Source organism: Nuphar pumila, chromosome 11, assembly GCF_984573655.1.
Source record: "Nuphar pumila chromosome 11, dmNupPumi1.hap1.1, whole genome shotgun sequence".
Taxonomy (NCBI): Eukaryota; Viridiplantae; Streptophyta; class Magnoliopsida; order Nymphaeales; family Nymphaeaceae; genus Nuphar; species Nuphar pumila.
Window position 1 is genome coordinate 106017396 of NC_143259.1, and position 25356 is coordinate 106042751.

General features: G+C 36.5%; 1 protein-coding gene across 1 annotated transcript; it reads left to right on the forward strand.

Moving 5' to 3' along the window:
• The first annotated feature begins 20764 nt into the window (after positions 1-20764).
• On the forward strand, positions 20765-23218 carry LOC149822692 (polygalacturonase QRT3-like). Its single transcript, XM_089980342.1, has 2 exons — positions 20765-21081; positions 22202-23218. Exons 1-2 carry the CDS (start codon positions 20836-20838, stop codon positions 23216-23218), a joined length of 1263 nt encoding a protein of 420 aa, XP_089836468.1. The 5' UTR covers positions 20765-20835.
• The last annotated feature ends 2138 nt before the right edge of the window (positions 23219-25356 follow it).

A 25356-nucleotide genomic window follows, 5' to 3' on the forward strand; every position in this document is an offset into this window, starting at 1 on the left:
AAAGGCTCTTAAGGCTTAATATGATAGATTCAATAATGTTATGATTAATTTGGGTTTTCATTCCTACTATACCAACATTGTTCTTTTTATCAAAAGTACAAGTACCAATATTGTTATCATTCTACTTTACATAGATATGATAATAACAAAAAATGACAAACATAGATTCTTAAGATACTTTTTAGGAATTAAAGTAGAATATTATCCACAGGGTACATTTTTTCTCAAATGAAACTTACTGCAAATATTTATGCTAAATCTGAAATTTTAGATGATAAGAATGTAAAAACTAATGAAGTGGTGAATACTAAATTAAGACTTGAAGATGAGACTCTTCTTGAAGGTTTCACACCTTACAGACAGGTGATTGACTCTCTTACTTATTTCTCTATCATCAGACCAGATATAGCGCATGAAGTTCACTCTACCAATCAATTTCAACATGCTCTAACAATTGTGCACATGAGTATTGTACTAAGGATCGTTAGATATATCAAAAACACCATAACTAAAGGGTTATTTCTATCGTCATCATCATCTTTAGATTTACTTGCTTATACTGATGCTGATTGGGGAGGAAATCTCAAAGATAGAATCTTAACTGCTAGCTTTTGTATATTTTCAGGAGATTTATTGATTGTTTGGAGATACAAGAAGCAACAGAACGTCTCACTATCTTCTACTGAAACCGAATACAGAGCTATGACAACAACTATGGAACTTGTATGATTAAAAAATCTTCTCAGAAATATGGGCATCAACATCTCAAAACCTTCGAAGATGTGTTGTGATAATAAAAGTGCAATTTACATTGCTAGCAATCACATCTTTCATAAGCGCACTAAGCATATCAAGATGGATTGTCGTTATGTTTGTGATGATTTTTTGAGAGAAACTATTGAGTTTTCTTTTGTCACTTCAGTATTTTAGCTTGCAGACATATTTACTAAAGCATTTGTTGTTCTATGTTTTTTATTTTTACCCATCAAATTTTTGGTGATTATATTATAAGTTTAAGGGAAGATGTTAATATATATATATATATATAATGTATGTAATTTTTCTTTTTCAGTCAGTAGTATTTTGATCTTTTTTCCTTGTAATAAACTCTGCCAACTGGGGACAACCTTTTTTTTTTCTTTTAACCAAAGGCTAGGGACTCTTTGGTCTTTGAACCAAAGAGTCATTGGAGCTGCCCAACGGTCATATTTATGACCGTTGAGAGCTCCAACAACTCTTTGGAGCACCCAATGGCCTCTCTTTTTTATGTGGTCTTGTCTATAAATAGGGGTAAAAACTCCATTATTTCTTTCTATGCTTGTGTGAAGCATTTGGTCAATAAAGGCTTATATTTTTTACATTCTTGTATATTTCTTTTTGCCTTATTGACTTTTGTATTGTCATAGTGGACTTGTGCACATAGGCGGAGAGGGGGAGGGGGGGGGGGGCAGTTCTGACTCCTAGCCCAGTTAAAAAATAAATAAAAATTTAAAAGCCCAGATTCCATATGAAATAGATTTTTATCCATTTTTGTAGCCCACTCCTAGCCCAGCCCTAACTGCAGCAAATAGTTTGATTTGTCCATATGAAATAGATTTTTATTAATAATTGCAGCCATTTTTTATTTTATCGCAAAAAAAAATCAGGGGCGCTACCCCCGAACCCCAGACTGTCACACCAATTTTTTTTTTTGCTACACCCCTGTTTGCGCCAACACCCCCCCCCCCCCCTCACATGAATCCTAGCTACGCCCCTGCTTGTGCATGTGCACTGGTATGATTGTGATCTTGTAAGCCCTTAGTGGCGAGTGTTTGGTGCTTCACTTTGATTGAAGAATTTGCTGTTGGTGTATCAAAACTGCCAGAGCTGTGGAAGTTTTCATTCAAGTAGAATGAAGTCAGTTTGATGGTTTCTCCATTTGTTTAATAGAAAAAATAGTATTTTCAGGAAGCTGCAGTGTGCAAGCTTCTTGGGCTGTCTTTTGTAAACTGATTGATAGTGTGCAATCTTCGGGAAAAATAAGAACAAACCAATGTATGCTTATTGTAGCAATAATAATTTATGCTAAATTAATATATTCATATATTTGTTAGCATATGTCTATCAATGATGGCTTAAGCTGTCACTAATGATCTTTACTTTTTTCTTAATGAAACAACTTTAGTACTAGTCTAAGCCATCGCTATTGAATTAAGGGATCTTGTGACGGTTAAAGTTGTTGTTAAAGTGATGGTTAATAACAACAGAAAGTACCGTCACTAAAACTATATAATGGTGACAGTCTGTTACTGCCGCTAGATGTTTTAGTAATGAAAACTATAGCTATGGTCGTTAAAGCTACAATGACAGCTTTTGTGGGTTTTAGTGACAATTTTGACGGACGCTATACATCAAATTTGTTGCAGTGATATATGGAGCCTAATATGGTTTGTGAAATTTCATGGCAGACCCAAGCCCGACCCAAGTTTTAACTAAGATTCACATTTTTCAATATAAAAAGTTAATAATAGTATTTTACCAGGTATGGTCCAAGTTCATGTAATCCTTATAGATTCTGGGTATGGTTTCTCTTACGGTGGGTCTGATTAGAGATGGGTCCGGAGTAAGTACTAGCATCTCAAATCAGGTACGGGTTTGGTCTCACCTAGGTTCGAACCAAACCTGACCCATGACACCCTTACATAAGGTTAGGGTGCCCTGAAATTGCCATTAGGTGTCCTTTTACTGCCGTTTATCCATATATATATATGATGAACGGCATCATAAGCGTCATGATTAGATTGCTTGCTAATTTTTTTTGCTAGTCATTAATGCTCTAGATGATTAGAATCTAGAGCACGACATTTTAATCTTAATAAATAAATTCTTTTTTTCTTTTCTATTTCTTTTTTTGAAAAGCAAGTTGGGGTGCAGACCCCCACCAGCTATTATTCAACATACCACTGGGTATGAACTCTAATAAAAAAGACAATCTATTCTTACACATATTTGGGCCGTCCCACATTTCACAATGCTCCAAAAATTGTATCTTTTTGACCTTGTGTGATGGGAATTTAACCCAGTTAAAAAAATAAATAAAAATTTAAAAGCCCAGATTCCATATGAAATAGATTTTTATCCATTTTTGTAGCCCAGTCCTAGCCCAGCCCTGACTGCAGCAAATAATTTGATTTGTCCATATGAAATAGATTTTTATTAATAATTGCAGCCATTTTTTATTTTATCGCAAAAAAAAATCAGGGGCGCTACCCCCGAACCCCAGACTGTCACACCAAATTTTTTTTTTGCTACACCCCTGTTTGCGCCAACACCCCCCCCCCCCCCCCCTCACATGAATCCTAGCTACGCCCCTGCTTGTGCATGTGCACTGGTATGATTGTGATCTTGTAAGCCCTTAGTGGCGAGTGTTTGGTGCTTCACTTTGATTGAAGAATTTGCTGTTGGTGTATCAAAACTGCCAGAGCTGTGGAAGTTTTCATTCAAGTAGAATGAAGTCAGTTTGATGGTTTCTCCATTTGTTTAATAGAAAAAATAGTATTTTCAGGAAGCTGCAGTGTGCAAGCTTCTTGGGCTGTCTTTTGTAAACTGATTGATAGTGTGCAATCTTCGGGAAAAATAAGAACAAACCAATGTATGCTTATTGTAGCAATAATAATTTATGCTAAATTAATATATTTATATATTTGTTAGCATATGTCTATCAATGATGGCTTAAGCTGTCACTAATGATCTTTACTTTTTTCTTAATGAAACAACTTTAGTACTAGTCTAAGCCATCGCTATTGAATTAAGGGATCTTGTGACGGTTAAAGTTGTTGTTAAAGTGATGGTTAATAACAACAGAAAGTACCGTCACTAAAACTATATAATGGTGACAGTCTGTTACTGCCGCTAGATGTTTTAGTAATGAAAACTATAGCTATGGTCGTTAAAGCTACAATGACAGCTTTTGTGGGTTTTAGTGACAATTTTGACGGACGCTATACATCAAATTTGTTGCAGTGATATATGGAGCCTAATATGGTTTGTGAAATTTCATGGCAGACCCAAGCCCGACCCAAGTTTTAACTAAGATTCACATTTTTCAATATAAAAAGTTAATAATAGTATTTTACCAGGTATGGTCCAAGTTCATGTAATCCTTATAGATTCTGGGTATGGTTTCTCTTACGGTGGATCTGATTAGAGATGGGTCCGGAGTAAGTACTAGCATCTCAAATCAGGTACGGGTTTGGTCTCACCTAGGTTCGAACCAAACCTGACCCATGACACCCTTACATAAGGTTAGGGTGCCCTGAAATTGCCATTAGGTGTCCTTTTACTGCCGTTTATCCATATATATATATGATGAACGGCATCATAAGCGTCATGATTAGATTGCTTGCTAATTTTTTTTGCTAGCCATTAATGCTCTAGATGATTAGAATCTAGAGCACGACATTTTAATCTTAATAAATAAATTCTTTTTTTCTTTTCTTTTTCTTTTTTTGAAAAGCAAGTTGGGGTGCAGACCCCCACCAGCTATTATTCAACATACCACTGGGTATGAACTCTAATAAAAAAGACAATCTATTCTTACACATATTTGGGCCGTCCCACATTTCACAATGCTCCAAAAATTGTATCTTTTTGACCTTGTGTGATGGGAATTTAACCCAGTTAAAAAAATAAATAAAAATTTAAAAGCCCAGATTCCATATGAAATAGATTTTTATCCATTTTTGTAGCCCAGTCCTAGCCCAGCCCTGACTGCAGCAAATAGTTTGATTTGTCCATATGAAATAGATTTTTATTAATAATTGTAGCCATTTTTTATTTTATCGCAAAAAAAAATCAGGGGCGCTGCCCCCGAACCCCAGACTGTCACACCAATTTTTTTTTTTTTGCTACACCCCTGTTTGCGCCAACACCCCCCCCCCCCCCCCTCACATGAATCCTAGCTACGCCCCTGCTTGTGCATGTGCACTGGTATGATTGTGATCTTGTAAGCCCTTAGTGGCGAGTGTTTGGTGCTTCACTTTGATTGAAGAATTTGCTGTTGGTGTATCAAAAGTGCCAGAGCTGTGGAAGTTTTCATTCAAGTAGAATGAAGTCAGTTTGATGGTTTCTCCATTTGTTTAATAGAAAAAATAGTATTTTCAGGAAGCTGCAGTGTGCAAGCTTCTTGGGCTGTCTTTTGTAAACTGATTGATAGTGTGCAATCTTCGGAAAAAATAAGAACAAACCAATGTATGCTTACTGTAGCAATAATAATTTATGCTAAATTAATATATTTATATATTTGTTAGCATATGTCTATCAATGATGGCTTAAGCTGTCACTAATGATCTTTACTTTTTTCTTAATGAAACAACTTTAGTACTAGTCTAAGCCATCGCTATTGAATTAAGGGATCTTGTGACGGTTAAAGTTGTTGTTAAAGTGATGGTTAATAACAACAGAAAGTACCGTCACTAAAACTATATAATGGTGACAGTCTATTACTGCCGCTAGATGTTTTAGTAATGAAAGCTATAGCTATGGTCGTTAAAGCTACAATGACAGCTTTTGTGGGTTTTAGTGACAATTTTGACGGACGCTATACATCAAATTTGTTGCAGTGATATATGGAGCCTAATATGGTTTGTGAAATTTCATGGCAGACCCAAGCCCGACCCAAGTTTTAACTAAGATTCACATTTTTCAATGTAAAAAGTTAATAATAGTATTTTACCAGGTATGGTCCAAGTTCATGTAATCCTTATAGATTCTGGGTATGGTTTCTCTTACGGTGGATCTGATTAGAGATGGGTCCGGAGTAAGTACTAGCATCTCAAATCAGGTACGGGTTTGGTCTCACCTGGGTTCGAACCAAACCTGACCCATGACACCCTTACATAAGGTTAGGGTGCCCTGAAATTGCCATTAGGTGTCCTTTTACTGCCGTTTATCCATATATATATATGATGAACGGCATCATAAGCGTCATGATTAGATTGCTTGCTAATTTTTTTTGCTAGCCATTAATGCTCTAGATGATTAGAATCTAGAGCACGACATTTTAATCTTAATAAATAAATTCTTTTTTTCTTTTCTTTTTCTCTTTTTGAAAAGCAAGCTGGGGTGCAGACCCCCACCAGCTATTATTCAACATACCACTGGGTATGAACTCTAATAAAAGAGACAATCTATTCTTACACATATTTGGGTCGTCCCACATTTCACAATGCTCCAAAAACTGTATCTTTTTGACCTTGTGTGATGGGAATTTAACCCAGTTAAAAAAATAAATAAAAATTTAAAAGCCCAGATTCCATATGAAATAGATTTTTATCCATTTTTGTAGCCCAGTCCTAGCCCAGCCCTGACTGCAGCAAATAGTTTGATTTGTCCATATGAAATAGATTTTTATTAATAATTGTAGCCATTTTTTATTTTATCGCAAAAAAAAATCATTGGCGCTGCCCCCGAACCCCAGACTGTCACACCAATTTTTTTTTTTTGCTACACCCCTGTTTGCGCCAACACCCCCCCCCCCCCCCCCCCCCCCTCACATGAATCCTAGCTATGCCCCTGCTTGTGCATGTGCACTGGTATGATTGTGATCTTGTAAGCCCTTAGTGGCGAGTGTTTGGTGCTTCACTTTGATTGAAGAATTTGTTGTTGGTGTATCAAAAGTGCCAGAGCTGTGGAAGTTTTCATTCAAGTAGAATGAAGTCAGTTTGATGGTTTCTCCATTTGTTTAATAGAAAAAATAGTATTTTCAGGAAGCTGCAGTGTGCAAGCTTCTTGGGCAGTCTTTTGTAAACTGATTGATAGTGTGCAATCTTCGGGAAAAATAAGAACAAACCAATGTATGCTTACTGTAGCAATAATAATTTATGCTAAATTAATATATTTATATATTTGTTAGCATATGTCTATCAATGATGGCTTAAGCTGTCACTAATGATCTTTACTTTTTTCTTAATGAAACAACTGTAGTACTAGTCTAAGCCATCGCTATTGAATTAAGGGATCTTGTGACGGTTAAAGTTGTTGTTAAAGTGATGGTTAATAACAACAGAAAGTACCGTCACTAAAACTATATAATGGTAACAGTCTGTTACTGCCGCTAGATGTTTTAGTAATGAAAGCTATAGCTATGGTCGTTAAAGCTACAATGACAGCTTTTGTGGGTTTTAGTGACAATTTTGACGGACGCTATACATCAAATTTGTTGCAGTGATATATGGAGCCTAATATGGTTTGTGAAATTTCATGGCAGACCCAAGCCCGACCCAAGTTTTAACTAAGATTCACATTTTTCAATGTAAAAAGTTAATAATAGTATTTTACCAGGTATGGTCCAAGTTCATGTAATCCTTATAGATTCTGGGTATGGTTTCTCGTACGGTGGATCTGATTAGAGATGGGTCGGGACTAAGTACTAGCATCTCAAATCAGGTATGGGTTTGGTCTCACCTGGGTTCAACCAAACCCGACCCATGACACCCTTGCATAAGGTTAGGGTGCCCTGAAATTGCCATTAGGTGTCCTTTTACTGCCGTTTATCCATATATATATATGATGAACGGCATCATAAGCGTCATGATTAGATTGCTTGCTAATTTTTTTTGCTAGCCATTAATGCTCTAGATGATTAGAATCTAGAGCACGACATTTTAATCTTAATAAATAAATTCTTTTTTTCTTTTCTTTTTCTCTTTTTGAAAAGCAAGCTGGGGTGCAGACCCCCACCAGCTATTATTCAACATACCACTGGGTATGAACTCTAATAAAAGAGACAATCTATTCTTACACATATTTGGGTCGTCCCACATTTCACAATGCTCCAAAAACTGTATCTTTTTGACCTTGTGTGATCGGAATTTAACCCAGTTAAAAAAATAAATAAAAATTTAAAAGCCCAGATTCCATATGAAATAGATTTTTATCCATTTTTGTAGCCCAGTCCTAGCCCAGCCCTGACTGCAGCAAATAGTTTGATTTGTCCATATGAAATAGATTTTTATTAATAATTGTAGCCATTTTTTATTTTATCGCAAAAAAAAATCATTGGCGCTGCCCCCGAACCCCAGACTGTCACACCAATTTTTTTTTTTTTGCTACACCCCTGTTTGCGCCAACACCCTCCCCCCCCCCCCTCACATGAATCCTAGCTACGCCCCTGCTTGTGCATGTGCACTGGTATGATTGTGATCTTGTAAGCCCTTAGTGGCGAGTGTTTGGTGCTTCACTTTGATTGAAGAATTTGTTGTTGGTGTATCAAAAGTGCCAGAGTTGTGGAAGTTTTCATTCAAGTAGAATGAAGTCAGTTTGATGGTTTCTCCATTTGTTTAATAGAAAAAATAGTATTTTCAGGAAGCTGCAGTGTGCAAGCTTCTTGGGCAGTCTTTTGTAAACTGATTGATAGTGTGCAATCTTCGGGAAAAATAAGAACAAACCAATGTATGCTTACTGTAGCAATAATAATTTATGCTAAATTAATATATTTATATATTTGTTAGCATATGTCTATCAATGATGGCTTAAGCTGTCACTAATGATCTTTACTTTTTTCTTAATGAAACAACTATAGTACTAGTCTAAGCCATCGCTATTGAATTAAGGGATCTTGTGACGGTTAAAGTTGTTGTTAAAGTGATGGTTAATAACAACAGAAAGTACCGTCACTAAAACTATATAATGGTAACAGTCTGTTACTGTCGCTAGATGTTTTAGTAATGAAAGCTATAGCTATGGTCGTTAAAGCTACAATGACAGCTTTTGTGGGTTTTAGTGACAATTTTGACGGACGCTATACATCAAATTTGTTGCAGTGATATATGGAGCCTAATATGGTTTGTGAAATTTCATGGCAGACCCAAGCCCGACCCAAGTTTTAACTAAGATTCACATTTTTCAATGTAAAAAGTTAATAATAGTATTTTACCAGGTATGGTCCAAGTTCATGTAATCCTTATAGATTCTGGGTATGGTTTCTCGTACGGTGGATCTGATTAGAGATGGGTCGGGACTAAGTACTAGCATCTCAAATCAGGTATGGGTTTGGTCTCACCTGGGTTCAACCAAACCCGACCCATGACACCCTTGCATAAGGTTAGGGTGCCCTGAAATTGCCATTAGGTGTCCTTTTACTGTCGTTTATCCATATATATATATGATGAACGGCATCATAAGCGTCATGATTAGATTGCTTGCTAATGTTTTTTGCTAGCCATTAATGCTCTAGATGATTAGAATCTAGAGCACGACATTTTAATCTTAATAAATAAATTCTTTTTTTCTTTTCTTTTTCTCTTTTTGAAAAGCAAGCTGGGGTGCAGACCCCCACCAGCTATTATTCAACATACCACTGGGTATGAACTCTAATAAAAGAGACAATCTATTCTTACACATATTTGGGTCGTCCCACATTTCACAATGCTCCAAAAACTGTATCTTTTTGACCTTGTGTGATGGGAATTTAACCCAGTTAAAAAAATAAATAAAAATTTAAAATCCCAGATTCCATATGAAATAGATTTTTATCCATTTTTGTAGCCCAGTCCTAGCCCAGCCCTGACTGCAGCAAATAGTTTGATTTGTCCATATGAAATAGATTTTTATTAATAATTGTAGCCATTTTTTATTTTATCGCAAAAAAAAATCATTGGCGCTGCCCCCGAACCCCAGACTGTCACACCAATTTTTTTTTTTTGCTACACCCCTGTTTGCGCCAACACCCCCCCCCCCCTCACATGAATCCTAGCTACGCCCCTGCTTGTGCATGTGCACTGGTATGATTGTGATCTTGTAAGCCCTTAGTGGCGAGTGTTTGGTGCTTCACTTTGATTGAAGAATTTGTTGTTGGTGTATCAAAAGTGCCAGAGCTGTGGAAGTTTTCATTCAAGTAGAATGAAGTCAGTTTGATGGTTTCTCCATTTGTTTAATAGAAAAAATAGTATTTTCAGGAAGCTGCAGTGTGCAAGCTTCTTGGGCAGTCTTTTGTAAACTGATTGATAGTGTGCAATCTTCGGGAAAAATAAGAACAAACCAATGTATGCTTACTGTAGCAATAATAATTTATGCTAAATTAATATATTTATATATTTGTTAGCATATGTCTATCAATGATGGCTTAAGCTGTCACTAATGATCTTTACTTTTTTCTTAATGAAACAACTGTAGTACTAGTCTAAGCCATCGCTATTGAATTAAGGGATCTTGTGACGGTTAAAGTTGTTGTTAAAGTGATGGTTAATAACAACAGAAAGTACCGTCACTAAAACTATATAATGGTAACAGTCTGTTACTGCCGCTAGATGTTTTAGTAATGAAAGCTATAGCTATGGTCGTTAAAGCTACAATGACAGCTTTTGTGGGTTTTAGTGACAATTTTGACGGACGCTATACATCAAATTTGTTGCAGTGATATATGGAGCCTAATATGGTTTGTGAAATTTCATGGCAGACCCAAGCCCGACCCAAGTTTTAACTAAGATTCACATTTTTCAATGTAAAAAGTTAATAATAGTATTTTACCAGGTATGGTCCAAGTTCATGTAATCCTTATAGATTCTGGGTATGGTTTCTCGTACGGTGGATCTGATTAGAGATGGGTCGGGACTAAGTACTAGCATCTCAAATCAGGTATGGGTTTGGTCTCACCTGGGTTCAACCAAACCCGACCCATGACACCCTTGCATAAGGTTAGGGTGCCCTGAAATTGCCATTAGGTGTCCTTTTACTGTCGTTTATCCATATATATATATGATGAACGGCATCATAAGCGTCATGATTAGATTGCTTGCTAATGTTTTTTGCTAGCCATTAATGCTCTAGATGATTAGAATCTAGAGCACGACATTTTAATCTTAATAAATAAATTCTTTTTTTCTTTTCTTTTTCTCTTTTTGAAAAGCAAGCTGGGGTGCAGACCCCGACCAGCTATTATTCAACATACCACTAGGTATGAACTCTAATAAAAGAGACAATCTATTCTTACACATATTTGGGTCGTCCCACATTTCACAATGCTCCAAAAACTGTATCTTTTTGACCTTGTGTGATGGGAATTTAACCCAGTTAAAAAAATAAATAAAAATTTAAAATCCCAGATTCCATATGAAATAGATTTTTATCCATTTTTGTAGCCCAGTCCTAGCCCAGCCCTGACTGCAGCAAATAGTTTGATTTGTCCATATGAAATAGATTTTTATTAATAATTGTAGCCATTTTTTATTTTATCGCAAAAAAAAATCATTGGCGCTGCCCCCGAACCCCAGACTGTCACACCAATTTTTTTTTTTTGCTACACCCCTGTTTGCGCCAACACCCCCCCCCCCCCCCCCTCACATGAATCCTAGCTACGCCCCTGCTTGTGCATGTGCACTGGTATGATTGTGATCTTGTAAGCCCTTAGTGGCGAGTGTTTGGTGCTTCACTTTGATTGAAGAATTTGTTGTTGGTGTATCAAAAGTGCCAGAGCTGTGGAAGTTTTCATTCAAGTAGAATGAAGTCAGTTTGATGGTTTCTCCATTTGTTTAATAGAAAAAATAGTATTTTCAGGAAGCTGCAGTGTGCAAGCTTCTTGGGCAGTCTTTTGTAAACTGATTGATAGTGTGCAATCTTCGGGAAAAATAAGAACAAACCAATGTATGCTTACTGTAGCAATAATAATTTATGCTAAATTAATATATTTATATATTTGTTAGCATATGTCTATCAATGATGGCTTAAGCTGTCACTAATGATCTTTACTTTTTTCTTAATGAAACAACTGTAGTACTAGTCTAAGCCATCGCTATTGAATTAAGGGATCTTGTGACGGTTAAAGTTGTTGTTAAAGTGATGGTTAATAACAACAGAAAGTACCGTCACTAAAACTATATAATGGTAACAGTCTGTTACTGCCGCTAGATGTTTTAGTAATGAAAGCTATAGCTATGGTCGTTAAAGCTACAATGACAGCTTTTGTGGGTTTTAGTGACAATTTTGACGGACGCTATACATCAAATTTGTTGCAGTGATATATGGAGCCTAATATGGTTTGTGAAATTTCATGGCAGACCCAAGCCCGACCCAAGTTTTAACTAAGATTCACATTTTTCAATGTAAAAAGTTAATAATAGTATTTTACCAGGTATGGTCCAAGTTCATGTAATCCTTATAGATTCTGGGTATGGTTTCTCGTACGGTGGATCTGATTAGAGATGGGTCGGGACTAAGTACTAGCATCTCAAATCAGGTGTGGGTTTGGTCTCACCTGGGTTCAACCAAACCCGACCCATGACACCCTTGCATAAGGTTAGGGTGCCCTGAAATTGCCATTAGGTGTCCTTTTACTGTCGTTTATCCATATATATATATGATGAACGGCATCATAAGCGTCATGATTAGATTGCTTGCTAATTTTTTTTGCTAGCCATTAATGCTCTAGATGATTAGAATCTAGAGCACGACATTTTAATCTTAATAAATAAATTTTCTTTTCTTTTCTTTTCTTTTTCTTTTTTTGAAAAGCAAGCTGGGGTGCAAACCCCCACCAGCTATTATTCAACTGGGTATGAACTCTAATAAAAAAGACAATCTATTCTTACACATATATTTGGGCCGTCCCACATTTCACAATGCTCCAAAAACTGTATCTTTTTGACCTTGTGTGATGGGAATTTAACCTTTCAAATGGATATGGGTGGCTAGTGGCTACCCACCAATTGATACCTCAGTGTTTATAACTTTATATGTAAACGTATATTCGATCAGGAATAGTAAATTACAGTTGGTTTTAGTCCTAACTTTGAATTCGGATCCAACAAGAGTTGAAGTGTTTATACGTAAATGTGTATTCGATCAGGATAAGTACCTATTTTGATCTGAATTTCTTAAAGGCCTTTTTAATCCAACTCGAAATTCAATTATATTGGACACAAATCCAGCATGAGTAAGCCTCGCACTTTTACATCATTAACTACAAATTTTCTTCCCAAGGGTGCGTTTGACTTATTGGACAAATGCTACCTGGACACACCAGATGGTGTCCGGGTGCGACTCACAGGTTCCACGCACCCTGCAGTCACTTAGGACCACACCCGGGCAGGGACTGGTCAGTCCCCGCTCGGGTGCATCTTGCAAGCGCCCTAAATGTGTGTTTGTATGTTGCAGAAGAAGACTCCACATGGTACAGCACGTCCAGCTTTCTTCAGCAGTAAAGGGGAGGAGAGAATAATGATCATTTTGGGGGCATGCTTCCCAATAGGAAAGCAGCCCTGCATTTGCATTGCTTCGTGGTAGAGCGCATGATCACACATTCCCAGGTTTTTGCAGAAAGCCCAATTTTTTGCAGCATAAGTGCACCCTAAGGGTGCGTTTGTGTCATAGAAAGTGAGCTGTTTTTTGCAGAAAACGCATCAACGGGCGTGCAATTTTGCTGGACCCACAGTGAACACAAACAGCCCTTTTTTTTCCAGAGAATCCTCGATGGGCATGCCAAAATACATGTTGGACGTGGGTTTCTAACGATTCCTCTACTTGAGTGTAATGTCTAAATCTCTTAATGAATTTATTCTTACATAATTATAAGCTATGATTACTTTGCTATTGATTTAACAACACTTTCGAAGAATTTTGCTTACTTCACCACTAAGCCATCACCACTTTAAACTTTTTGCTTACTTCACCACTAAGCCATCACCACTTTTCACTTCTATTTCTCAACTCCTATGTTCTAGATGTGTCAAACTTTCTTTTAGAACCTCTCTTTCGTAGTTAAGACTAGGGGTGTCAAGGAGCTTGGTTTACCCAAACCAAACCGTGTCCGGGTATGGTGATAAATAAGAAGACCTGATTAAGACCTGGGTTCGGATTCAAAAGTTTGATTAATACATGGATCCAGGTATAGTTTGTAAAATTTTATACCCAACTTAGACCCAACCCGAGTTTTGATTCAGAACCAAATGTAAAAATGATAAAAAAAATATGGTTTTACGGAGTATGGTCTGGGTTCAGTTCATGTAGTTCTTATCAGGTCCGGATATGGTTTCTCTTATAGTAAACCTGATTAGGCCTGAGTCCGGACCTGATACCATACCCGAAAATCTGGTCTAACTCTGGTTCCACCTGGGTCCGAACCAAACCCGACCCGTTGACACCCCCTAGTTATTACTCCAATTCAAGTCCGGCAGAGAGGGTTCCTACCAGATTGTGTCTGTTGCGTGCACAGGCCTGCCACCCATAAGGGATTTGAATATCTAGCTAGATGGGTCAGCTTAAGGCATTTAAACATCAAAACTTCAATACTTAAGGTGTGGATCCCTTGTCACAGGCCAAAGCCAATGGCAAACTAATCACGGTGGGCAGGGGAGACTGCTCAAAGAGTTTTACGCCGTGAACATATAGTTAATGTGGCACCTCTCCAAAAACGTCCAAACAAATGCAGTGCTTCTTTTTTATCATCCACCAAAAAAAGGAAAAAAAAAAAACACTATCAAGCCTAAATATTTACGGACGACCTCTCTCTCTTTCTCATGCAGCAGAGCAGCATGCAACCTCGGTCTAAGAGATTCATTTGAATCTAGTTTCAATTTAGGCTTTTATTTATATTTGAATTTTTTCAATATAATGAATTCATCTTGATCCAAAATAGACCTAAGCTTTCTAATGTTTTCTTATAAATATTCATTATAGGGGTTTCTAAGCTAGAGTTGATGGATGATTGAACTTTATTATTTTTTCTGAATTTATGCATTTTTCAGTATTTTCATGCTAGCTTTGACTCCATTAAATAGGAGGAGAATAGCGTAGAGAGATTTTTTCGCATCTTCAAGAACGAAGATCTCTCTCTCTCTCTCTCTCTCTCTCATGAAACCTATTGACGCTTGTTGGTTTGAAAATTTGGTAGTGTTTGGCCAAAGTTAGGTGAGGAAACCGATGACACCATATTCACACTTGCTGCACATCCATGAGAAAAACGAATCTCACGTTTTGCTGCCAATTTTTTTACTCTGTTATATGAAGACCAATTTGAGAAGACTTGAGCTCCATTGAGACTGCAGGCTCAGACTTATAGTGGCTTGGTCCTAACCCTGTTCAGGGCTTTGAGTATCGATCACATAGCACTTGCCACTTTGCTAGCTAAGCTGAGACTCGGCTGATTCAGTGAGTTTGCTTAAATGAACCAGGTCAGAGCTACCTATCCATGACTAGGTAGATTTTCAAGAAACTCTACTTGTGCTCTATATGACAAATATCGGCGATATTTTAAAAAATATTCAAAAAATTGAATAGTTTGAGTTAACATTTTAAAACAGCAAAATATTGTGATATTTTCAAAAATATCATGCAATTTTCACTAAAATGTAAATATCACACTTTTATTGCGGTGTTTACATTTGTCAGCTATTTTTTGTGAAAAATGGTCTATTTTGTTTTACACAGTTTTTTATTTTTATTTCTTCTTACAAAAATATTTCCCTATGAATTTAATTCATTTATGTTTGTCCAAATAATGCTCTGATAAAAACACGAAATATATGAAAATGTTCAATTTCTCACGAGAATTTAGCAGCTGATATTTTGTTGTTTTAAATGTTTCTCACTATATGCTTGTGCCGTGTCAAATGTCTGTAGCAGGCCAAATCTGGACAGGCTTAGTCGAAGGCTCCAAGAGTCAATCTACTCTCCAAAAAATTCTTTTTTTTAATAGGCAAGCTGGGGTTAGGCAGACACCCACCAGTTATACAATGAATTTTGAAGTTGCAAAGTCCTCAACACAAGGTGAGGTTCACTAACTGCTCCTACCAAACAAGTGGAGGCCCTGTTGATCTCAAAAAAATCTTGCACTCTCCTAGAACCTAAATACTTAGGCCACTAAAATATTTAACACTAACCAATTTGGACCCAGGATTAGGGATAAATATTGTAACACATTTGTGGTCACAAAGTTTGAAAATACTAACAGTAAAACTAAGCAAGAAGGAATAATAATTATTATTATTATTGTTATTATTATTATTATATCTTATTACTCAACCTGCACAACATTAAAACATGATTAGAGGTCAGTTGACTGCTTGAAACTAGGGTTACCGGAAGCGCCATAGTACATTGGTGGCGCTTCCGAAACATGCTTAGAAGCGCCAAAAAAATTGGGAAGCATGCTTCCCATTTAGGCTTATTTTTCATATTTTTGTGTTTTTGTTTTTATTTTTATTTTTTTTTATTTTTCTCTTTTTCGCTTTCTCTTTGCTTTCTAGGTAGCTTTCGATTCTCTTTGGAGATCGCTTCCGAGATGATTTCTAGTTAGCTTTCCTGCACTTCCCAAATCGCTTCGGTTTCTCCAACAGAGCTTAAAACTATTTCATTAGTCCTTGTCCTAAACTAGGACAGATCATCCCCTGCCTTATTAGAATGATGTTCCAAAATTTGACCAGTATAACCTTCTAATAAATTTTCTTGTGGGACTTTAGGTTACCCTCTTCTCTTTTTCTTTTTTTCTGTTTAAGATATTCTCACCAAATACCATTGCAAGCGTCCTTTGGACCTAACAAAAAGATCAGGGAAGTCATTGGTCAAAGAAAAGAAACTCTTTGCTTCTTGACTTTTGAACCTTTTAGTTTTATGTCTATGCATTGGTGTTTGTTTTCTACCAATTAGGGTCGCTTGCGCTTGGTACATGAAAAGACAGGAAGGTTATTGGGCACAAGATTTATTTTATGACAAGGTATTTCAACAGTATGGTCAGATTTTGAAACTTGGGGCCTTTTATTTTTTACCAAAGACCACAGTTAAGGGGTTTATGTTCAAATTTTCTCTGAAAGAATAGTTTCTTCCTAGGAGCAAAGGTGTAAGGAAAACAAAAGTAAACTAACCTGATGATGTAATGATGATAGCTAGTAATGTATTTTTTATTACGATGAATAATAGCCGCCGGTTATGTATTTTTTTAATTATAATGAACACTGATGTCTAAAAAAGGGAAATTTTCTGATATAGGCCCACCTTTTGCCTGAAATTCCATGTCAGTAGCATATTTTCTGAACTTCCTGACATGGACCTAACTTTTTCTGACAATGGTCAAACAAGGACCTATTGTAACCTACTACTTTTACCCTCATTTGATTAACCTGAGTTGGATATTTTAAAATGTCTAAAGCACGCTTTTACTTTTCCTTTTCCCATCTCCAACACTCTTTCCCAGCTCTCCTTTTTTTTCATGGTTTCCATGTAATCTCTTTTTTCTCCATTATATATCTTCTTTCTCTTTCTGTGTTTCTCTTTTCTCCATGGTTATCACATAACCTCTTTTTTCTCTATTATTATCCTATTTTACCATTGTAGTGGTTCCCATGCAACCACTTAAAGGAGCCTTATATTCTGATATTATTTAGTTTATTTGGTTCCATGTAATCTCTCTTTTCTCCATTATATATCTTCTTTCTCTTTCTCTGCTTCTCTTTTCTTTTCTCCATGGTTATCACATAACCTCTTTTTTCTCTATTATTATCCTCATTTACCATTGCCGTGGTTCCCATGCAACCACTTGAAGGAGCCTCATATTCTGATATTATTTAGTTTATTTGGTTGTGTATGATTCCCTATTTTTGTGGCAACATGACTTAATACATTGATGTTCAACATGGTTTTGTTGTCATCAACAACTTGGACATGCATTGCTTTCATGCAAAAATATCATTCACTGATCAATTGAAACATGTTTGTTGGATTTCATTTTGACCCAAAACTTGCTGCTTATCTCGCCAACTTGGATCCGAGAAAACCCGAACGCCATAGCTTTGGATTTGTCCCAAATTTAAATATATCTATGCAATTCATCAATATTGAAAATATGGATATGATCTGGTTTTCAATATGTTTTTTACAGGTTGGTTATTGTTTCATATCCAGATATCCAACTTATATCTCATGACAATAAAGTTCCTAATTTGATTCTATGAGACCTTATGATATTGGATCAGCTGAAAACGAGCTGAACCTACTGGTTTTCAAGGATAAAAAAATGGGTTAAGTTAGATCCAAGCTTGCACGGTTCCAACTTTGAACCAAATAAACCCAAATATATTTGTTGTAGATCTCACCCAAATTTAACCATATTTTATCCATTTTAGTTTTAGATTTGGATCCAACTCAGGACCCACAATAAGGTTCTGAATCAGGTTAGCAAATGAGACATTTGTGATACTTAGGGGTGTAACTGGGTTGGGTATACCTGAACCAATATTGGTGGACCCGTGGGCTTGGGTTGGGTCTAAAATATAGATCCGTAGTGAAATGGGTCAGGTCTTGAGTATTGTAAATGAAGACCCAAACTCGAACAGACCCGTCTCAATTACGTACCCAGACCCAAATGGTTCTTCATATTTTAAGACCAAACTTGAACTGATTATGTACCCGAACCTGCTTTGTACCGGAACCGACTTGTACTTGACCCGACTATATACCTAAACTGACCCTCACCCGAACTCACTTCATACCCAATCCATCTGAAAGTTTCTAATTGGTAAATTTTATATATTCAGTTAGAGATGTTGATAAACTTAGAATTAAAATAATTGCATTTTAGTAATCTAAACTTAATTCATTTTGCACATACTTCCTATTGCCCTTTTGTCATTATGGAAATTATAGGATTGAAGTGAATTCCCAAAATAATACTTGAGAACTCATTGAATTTGATATATCATTGTTTTTTTTTTCAAATTAAATATTTGGTTGACGTGAATAGACTCCTTTTATATTTAGATATTATTTAGAATAGTTATTAAGCTTCCATTTTGTTAGCATATAATCTTCTTAATAAACATATGATTCCATTAATTTACATAATTTTATTGGGAGGTAACTAGTTTTAGAATATCAATCATATCAAGACCCGAGCTGACCCATTAAGACTCGAACCGTTAATAGCTGGAACCGTTAATCTACATGGGTCTATTTTTTTCAGCCATACCCAGACCCGAATGTGACCTACATCAAAACAAGTCTAGTAAAAACCCGACCCAATTATAGCCAACCCGATGTATATCCAAATTAACCCAAATTAGATTGGGTCGGGTTTGGGCCTTACTTTTTGACCCAGTTCAAAATCGGGTCTGATAAGACCCGGCACCATTACACCCCTAGTGATATTGGATACACCAAAATTGAGTTAAATCTTTTGAATTTCAATTAGAAAAAATGGTAACACTAGACCTAGTTCTAACCCAAACACGACTTTATTGTGTATCCAATTCTAACCCTGGATTGGGTCAGATACAGCTTTGGATTTAATTTAAATATTGGTTCGTTTTAAACCTATATTTGACTCGGGTCTCATAATGAAGTTGTGAATCCACTTAAAATTTGAGAGCCAGGCATACAGTATTTGCTAAAAAGGACTCATACTATTGATTTTCACGCAAAAAAAAAAAAACAGGGCAGCTTTAAAATGAGTTTTAAACTAACTATAATGCTTATTTTGGCTTCAATTTTCAACCTGAACCAAAACTTAATTATATTTATCCTCAGACTGACCCAACTTTAGGTATATGCTATTCAAAACCCAAAAGATGGTAAGATCCATTTCGGATCTGGGTTAGAACTCTGATCCGTTTTGACATTCATAAGTTAGTAACGTGTATTAGTAAGGGCAGATGGATGTAAGCTCATTCAATGTAAAAGGGTAGTTTGGATTTTTGGCTAATCAAAGGTCCTTATTTGTCAGAAAATAGTAGGTCCATGTTAAAAATTTCAGAAAAGGTGGGTCTATGTCAGGGAATTACCCTCTAAAAAAACATGTTTATCAACCTAAACATAAATAGTACAGTTCTTATGGACTCCAGCTTTAGGGTAATAGATCAAATAATCGAAAGCATCCAAAAAAGTCATTAGAAAATTTACTGATACCAGATTTCCACTTTATTCTACCTGCTAGGAATATAAAAGAGGTAGAAAAACAAAGTACTTCTAGTCAAAATTTAAAAAAAAAAATGTGCATATTTGAATTGGATGTCCTGGGGGCAGTTGAAGAGAAACACCAAGGTAATTCCTTCTTTCTAAATTCTTCTTCCATTATCTATTCCACCAAGAAGAAATCCCAATTCTACTGAATCAGTTACACCCACCACTTTGAAATTACCATATACCCATAATTGTTCTCAAAAGAGTCAAGGGTCCCTCTATATAAAACTAACACACTAGAAAGAAAGAGATCTTTCACCAAACATACTATTAAGATCATTTATTTAGTGTCCATATATCAATGTCCAACTTCACAACCTGACATGTTAATGGTGAAAAAGGAAAAGGGCAACTTTGGGGTTTAACTTTTTTAGTTTGTTGAGTATGACTAAATTCAACTAGTACACAATCTTTATGCCCCCAAGTAAATATCTGTGGCATGATAAAAAACTATATATATATAGAAGTGGTCTGTATCCATGAAGCCTTTGTGATCACCCTCTTCTCTCTACGGTTTGTAGCCCAGTCACATACATTCAAAATGGCTACAAGATATGTCTTGGTTGTGTTGGTGGCCTTGGTTAATTCACTTGTGATTCTAGAATCTGGCCAAGAATGGAGGGTGGATGCGCTGTCCAGCAAACATGATCATTCACATCTCAGAGAATCACATTTTCTCAAGGCTTCACTTCTTCGCCGAAGCTTGATCGATGCATCGCCTTCGCCTCAGTTACCTCCGGTAATGTTTCTCACTCTACATTTCAGTTTCTTTCTTTTCCTTTTTCTTCCTTTTTGCTGGACTTAATGAGATGCTATGAGAGCAATTCCTTGGATGTCACATGCCATCAAGTATTACTTTAGCTCAAAGCACGCTTAACAAAAATTATATTTTTATCTGATAAAAAAATCTATCAAATGTTGCAGAAGGCACAGTCTTCAAGGGTCTATCATATAACTGTTTATGGTGCAGACCCAACAGGTAAAACTGACAGCACGGATGCGCTAATGAGATCAATATCAGATGCATTTCAATCGACGAACGACCATATTCTCATGTCTGGGATTGCTGATCTTGGTGGCTCAGAGGTTCATCTTGATGGTGGTGTATACCAGATCAGCCGCCCTATTAGGTTTCCTGCCGCTGGTGGTGGGAACGTCTTGGCAAGTATCTTAGCGTTGATCTCTTATCCTTCTCCTCCGTCTCGAAGTCAAAGATATTTAGAAATGAAAGCAACTTCAGCAGCAGTAGCAAAGCAAATTTTTTCTTATGAGTGCGCTCTTGGGATCTATCACAATAATTTCCAGACATGGTTTTAATTTCTTGTGGCACTGTAGAATGAAAAAACATAAACAGCCTAGAATAGTTTTTTGGATGAATTTTTATTTCAATATTTCTCCATTCGCTTTAGAATAAAATAATATTAAAAGCATGAACTAACTTGACCTGCTCTTTAGGTTTCTTAAAAGGAGGGTCACAGGTTAATTATGTTTTTCCTCTTAGTTGGTACATAAGATCATAAAAACGGCCACCCACCGTGATGTTCTTTTGAAATAAAACACTTGTTTTAATTGGAGAGTGCCTTTCATCCATGTGATGAACGGCAGCCAGAACATTGCTCTGTTTTGTTTTGTTTTGCTTTGCTTCAGCGGTTGATTTTTGGGGTTGTAGATGCCGTGCATCTAAAACATGAATGGCTCTCAAAAATTTTGTGGGACCCATCCAACTAACGACCTATCCATCTACCCGTTCATCACATGTTTGAACGGCATCCGAGACAGCTGCATCTAACATGATGCGCTCTGTTTTAATTCCCCCACCCTCTTATTAAAAGTGCTGTGTCTCCTGGCTTTTTAAAAAAAGTAGTTCAAAATCACGAGAATCTTTCGCTCATAATTTTAAATCACTGGTCGACCTAGGTGACCCTATAGGAGTTGAAGAATCATTTTCTATTTTAAGCCTTTTCACTCGTACAAAGAGAACCAAAATCTCATGTTTGCAATCACTTTAAGATTTTGGTTCTCCTGATAATTATTCTCTTATTGTTCTTTGTCCAAAACTGGAGAAAATGATTCTCAAAGGCATCTAAGCAAAAGTGCCTTTAGTTCAATCTCTTTTTCCTTTTTTTTATTAGTGCATATGCTAGCAGTAAAAAGCCACTTTGAGGGGCTTTTCCCTTACTCTCAATACTCTTAGTGAGAATGTCAAATAAAAATGACAATCCACATCTTATAATTTGAAATAATTTATTAATTCGTCATTAATGTTTTTTTTAATCCACAGGTTCATGGTGGATCATTAAGAGCATCAGATGATTTTCCTACTGATGGGTACCTGATAGAGTTGCTGCCATCTTCGCCATTGAATACATATGAAGATATCACATTCAAAGACTTAATGTTGGATGCAAATTATAGGGGTGGTGGTATATCAGTTACTGATTCTCTAAGGACTAGAATAGACAATTGTTATGTATCTCATTTCATGACTGATGGTATACTAGTTAAGGGTGGCCATGAGACCTACATACACAATTCTTTCATTGGCCAACATATTACGGCCGGTGGTGACCACGAAGAAAAGAATTTCTCCGGTGTAGGGATCAATCTCATGGGCAATGATAATGCTGTTACTGATGTTGTTATATTCTCAGCAGAAATCGGAATTCTAGTCTCAGGCCAAGCTAACATTATCACAGGGGTTCACTGCTACAACAAAGCAACCGGTTACGGTGGAACCGGAATTTATCTGCGTATGCCGGGTCTAACACAGACCCGCATCATGAATTGCTATCTAGACTACACTGGGATTGTTGCCGAAGATCCAGTGCAACTTCACATCTCAAATTCTTTCTTCTTAGGAGGTGCATATGTAGCTTTGAAGTCTGTAAATGGTATCATAAATGGGCTCAATATAGTTGACAACATGTTTTCTAGTGATGGAAAGTCACTTGACATAGTGCAACTAGATCAGTCTAAGAGTGCCTTTACTACAATTAATCAAGTGGTAATAGATAGAAACAATGTCAAAGGGATGAATCTGAGGTCTACAGTAGGTAGAGGGATGTCTAGTGGGAATGGAACTAGCACGTGGACAGTTGATTTCTCAAATGTTCTACTATTTCCTGATCTCATAAGGCATGTGCAGTACACATTTTACACTGTGGGCTCATTTCCAAGCCATGCCCTAAGAAATGTTTCAAGTAACAGAGTAGTTGTGGAGTCTGACACCCCAGTATCAGCTGCCGTTTATGTGTCAGTGGATCAAAGCACATTGTCAGTCTCCAGCTACTCCAGCTAGTAGGAATTGATGATCAAGCAGAAGCATGAGCTCAAAAGAGGTCACTCATGTACTGCTATACAATGTCAGTTCTTGAAGAAACATAAGGCAACTTTTCATTGGCAGTGAAGGCACAAGTTGGTGCCAATAAAGGAAGGGAAGAAAGGGTCATAAGGCCTGATGTGTATTTGTTACAAGGGTCATAAGGCCTGATGTGTATTTGTTACATGTTATCATGTATGTTTTTATCATACGTTATTCTCACAACTTTTTTGTTTTATGAAATTATAGAAGAAATCCAACCAAATTTAAAGTTGATGTGAATTTTTTCCCTTTCTTTGTTCATTTTAGGTATCAGATTAATTTGGTGGCCCACTCTGCTCAACTAATCAAAAGGTTTAGGTGATCAAACGTTGGGTGACTAGTTTCCAAGAATTGGTTGGTTAGTTGGTTGTTGGTCTTCAATGGTTCTTCTTTTTCTTCTTTCTAAATTTCTACATAGCCTGCAGTATGCATAATTAATAGGATGTCACTTTAGGAGTAGGTAGGAACTAACATTAGTAAAATGGAGCTACCAGTACTAGTTAAGCTGTATGACTCCAAAGTGCTTTGTCACGGATCAATCTCAATGACCGAGGTTATCTCATGTTGTTCACCTAACCAAACATACTTTTGGTTTGTCAATTGGAGAGACTGGATCATGATTTGGTTGGTTCTATCAGGGACCTACTTGCTTCGGATCACCGACTAGAAGATCGCGGTGTGGGTTTAAATATGTTTATTATTCGTGATGCTTAGCAAATTAATTGTATACTTTGCAACTCACACGACTAAGCTTGAAACCTGTACAGCTACAAGAACAAAACTTAATTTCAAAATAAGTATACTCTATCCCTTATTGTGATGGACCTAAATCCAATAATATTTAGTCTTCATAAAAGGTTCAGCCAAATAGACTGCTTTGCTCAAGGTCAGCATCAACTCAACTGGGTCATTAAGCCACTGAAGGCCCAGTCAAGTCCTTAATGAATTCTAGGCCTCTCCACTTTGCATTTGGACCAGTTGCTTTAAATGCAAGCATAATCAAAATTATCTTGAACCATGAAATGAAATAAGAGGCCAAACCTCAAAAAATTCCAACATATTGCTTAGCCTGCAAGCCTAGACCAACATGCCCCCATCCCCACCGTCCTTCCCCACCAATTATAAGGATTTTCATTTTTTTTCTTTTCTTGGACTTTGTTTAAGTTGCACATACCACTTTTATTGTTTTTATGGGCACCTGCAGCATCACTTGATATGCATTAAAAGTGGACATGGGTTGCTCAGATGTTACCTTTTAAACGCTAACAACTGACCACTGCCTGGTAGTCATAATTTCATGATAGCATCTCCACCCAACATTGCGTCTAAAACAATCAATGTAAACCATTGAAAGGGATGCCAAGGAAACCATTAAAATATAAAAGAGTAATACGAAAATGTATGCTTAAAATATTAAGGAAATGTATGCTAGGGTACAGAAACCATTAAAATATAAAAGAAACAAAATTAATAAGAAAATGTATGATTAAAATATTAAAAAATCCATTTTTCCCAAACATATCATCATATTATCACGATATTTTAAGTACCGGCGATATTTTGAAAATATCATGATAAATTGCACATAATATCGGCTGACTTGATATTGCCGATATTATCAAGATATTTTTTGTGACAATGCAGTGGACCTCTTTAATGGGCATGGATTAAGTTCAGAGAGTAACCAAAGTTCATGGTTCATTTGAGAGAAAAACAAAAACTCATTTCACTAAGATTAAGAAGAGACCAAAAACAAATGCAAGTTTTATAAGATGCAGTTCTACAGCAGAACAAAGCATGGCAGGTTATACTCATAAGAAGGAACAACAACAACTACTACTACTATGCCTTCATCCCAAAACAATTGGGGTCGGCGACATGAACCAAAAAAGAAAATCATTCTGGGTCTTCCACATGAATCCTTCTCCTCCAATCATTTCTATCCAATGTCATGTCCTTGGTGAGGTTCAAAGCATTCATATCCTTTCATATCATCTTTATCCAAGTCTTCTTAGGCCTACCCCGACCCCTTTTAACTAATATATTTTTCCATTTCTCCATCCTCCTAACTGGAG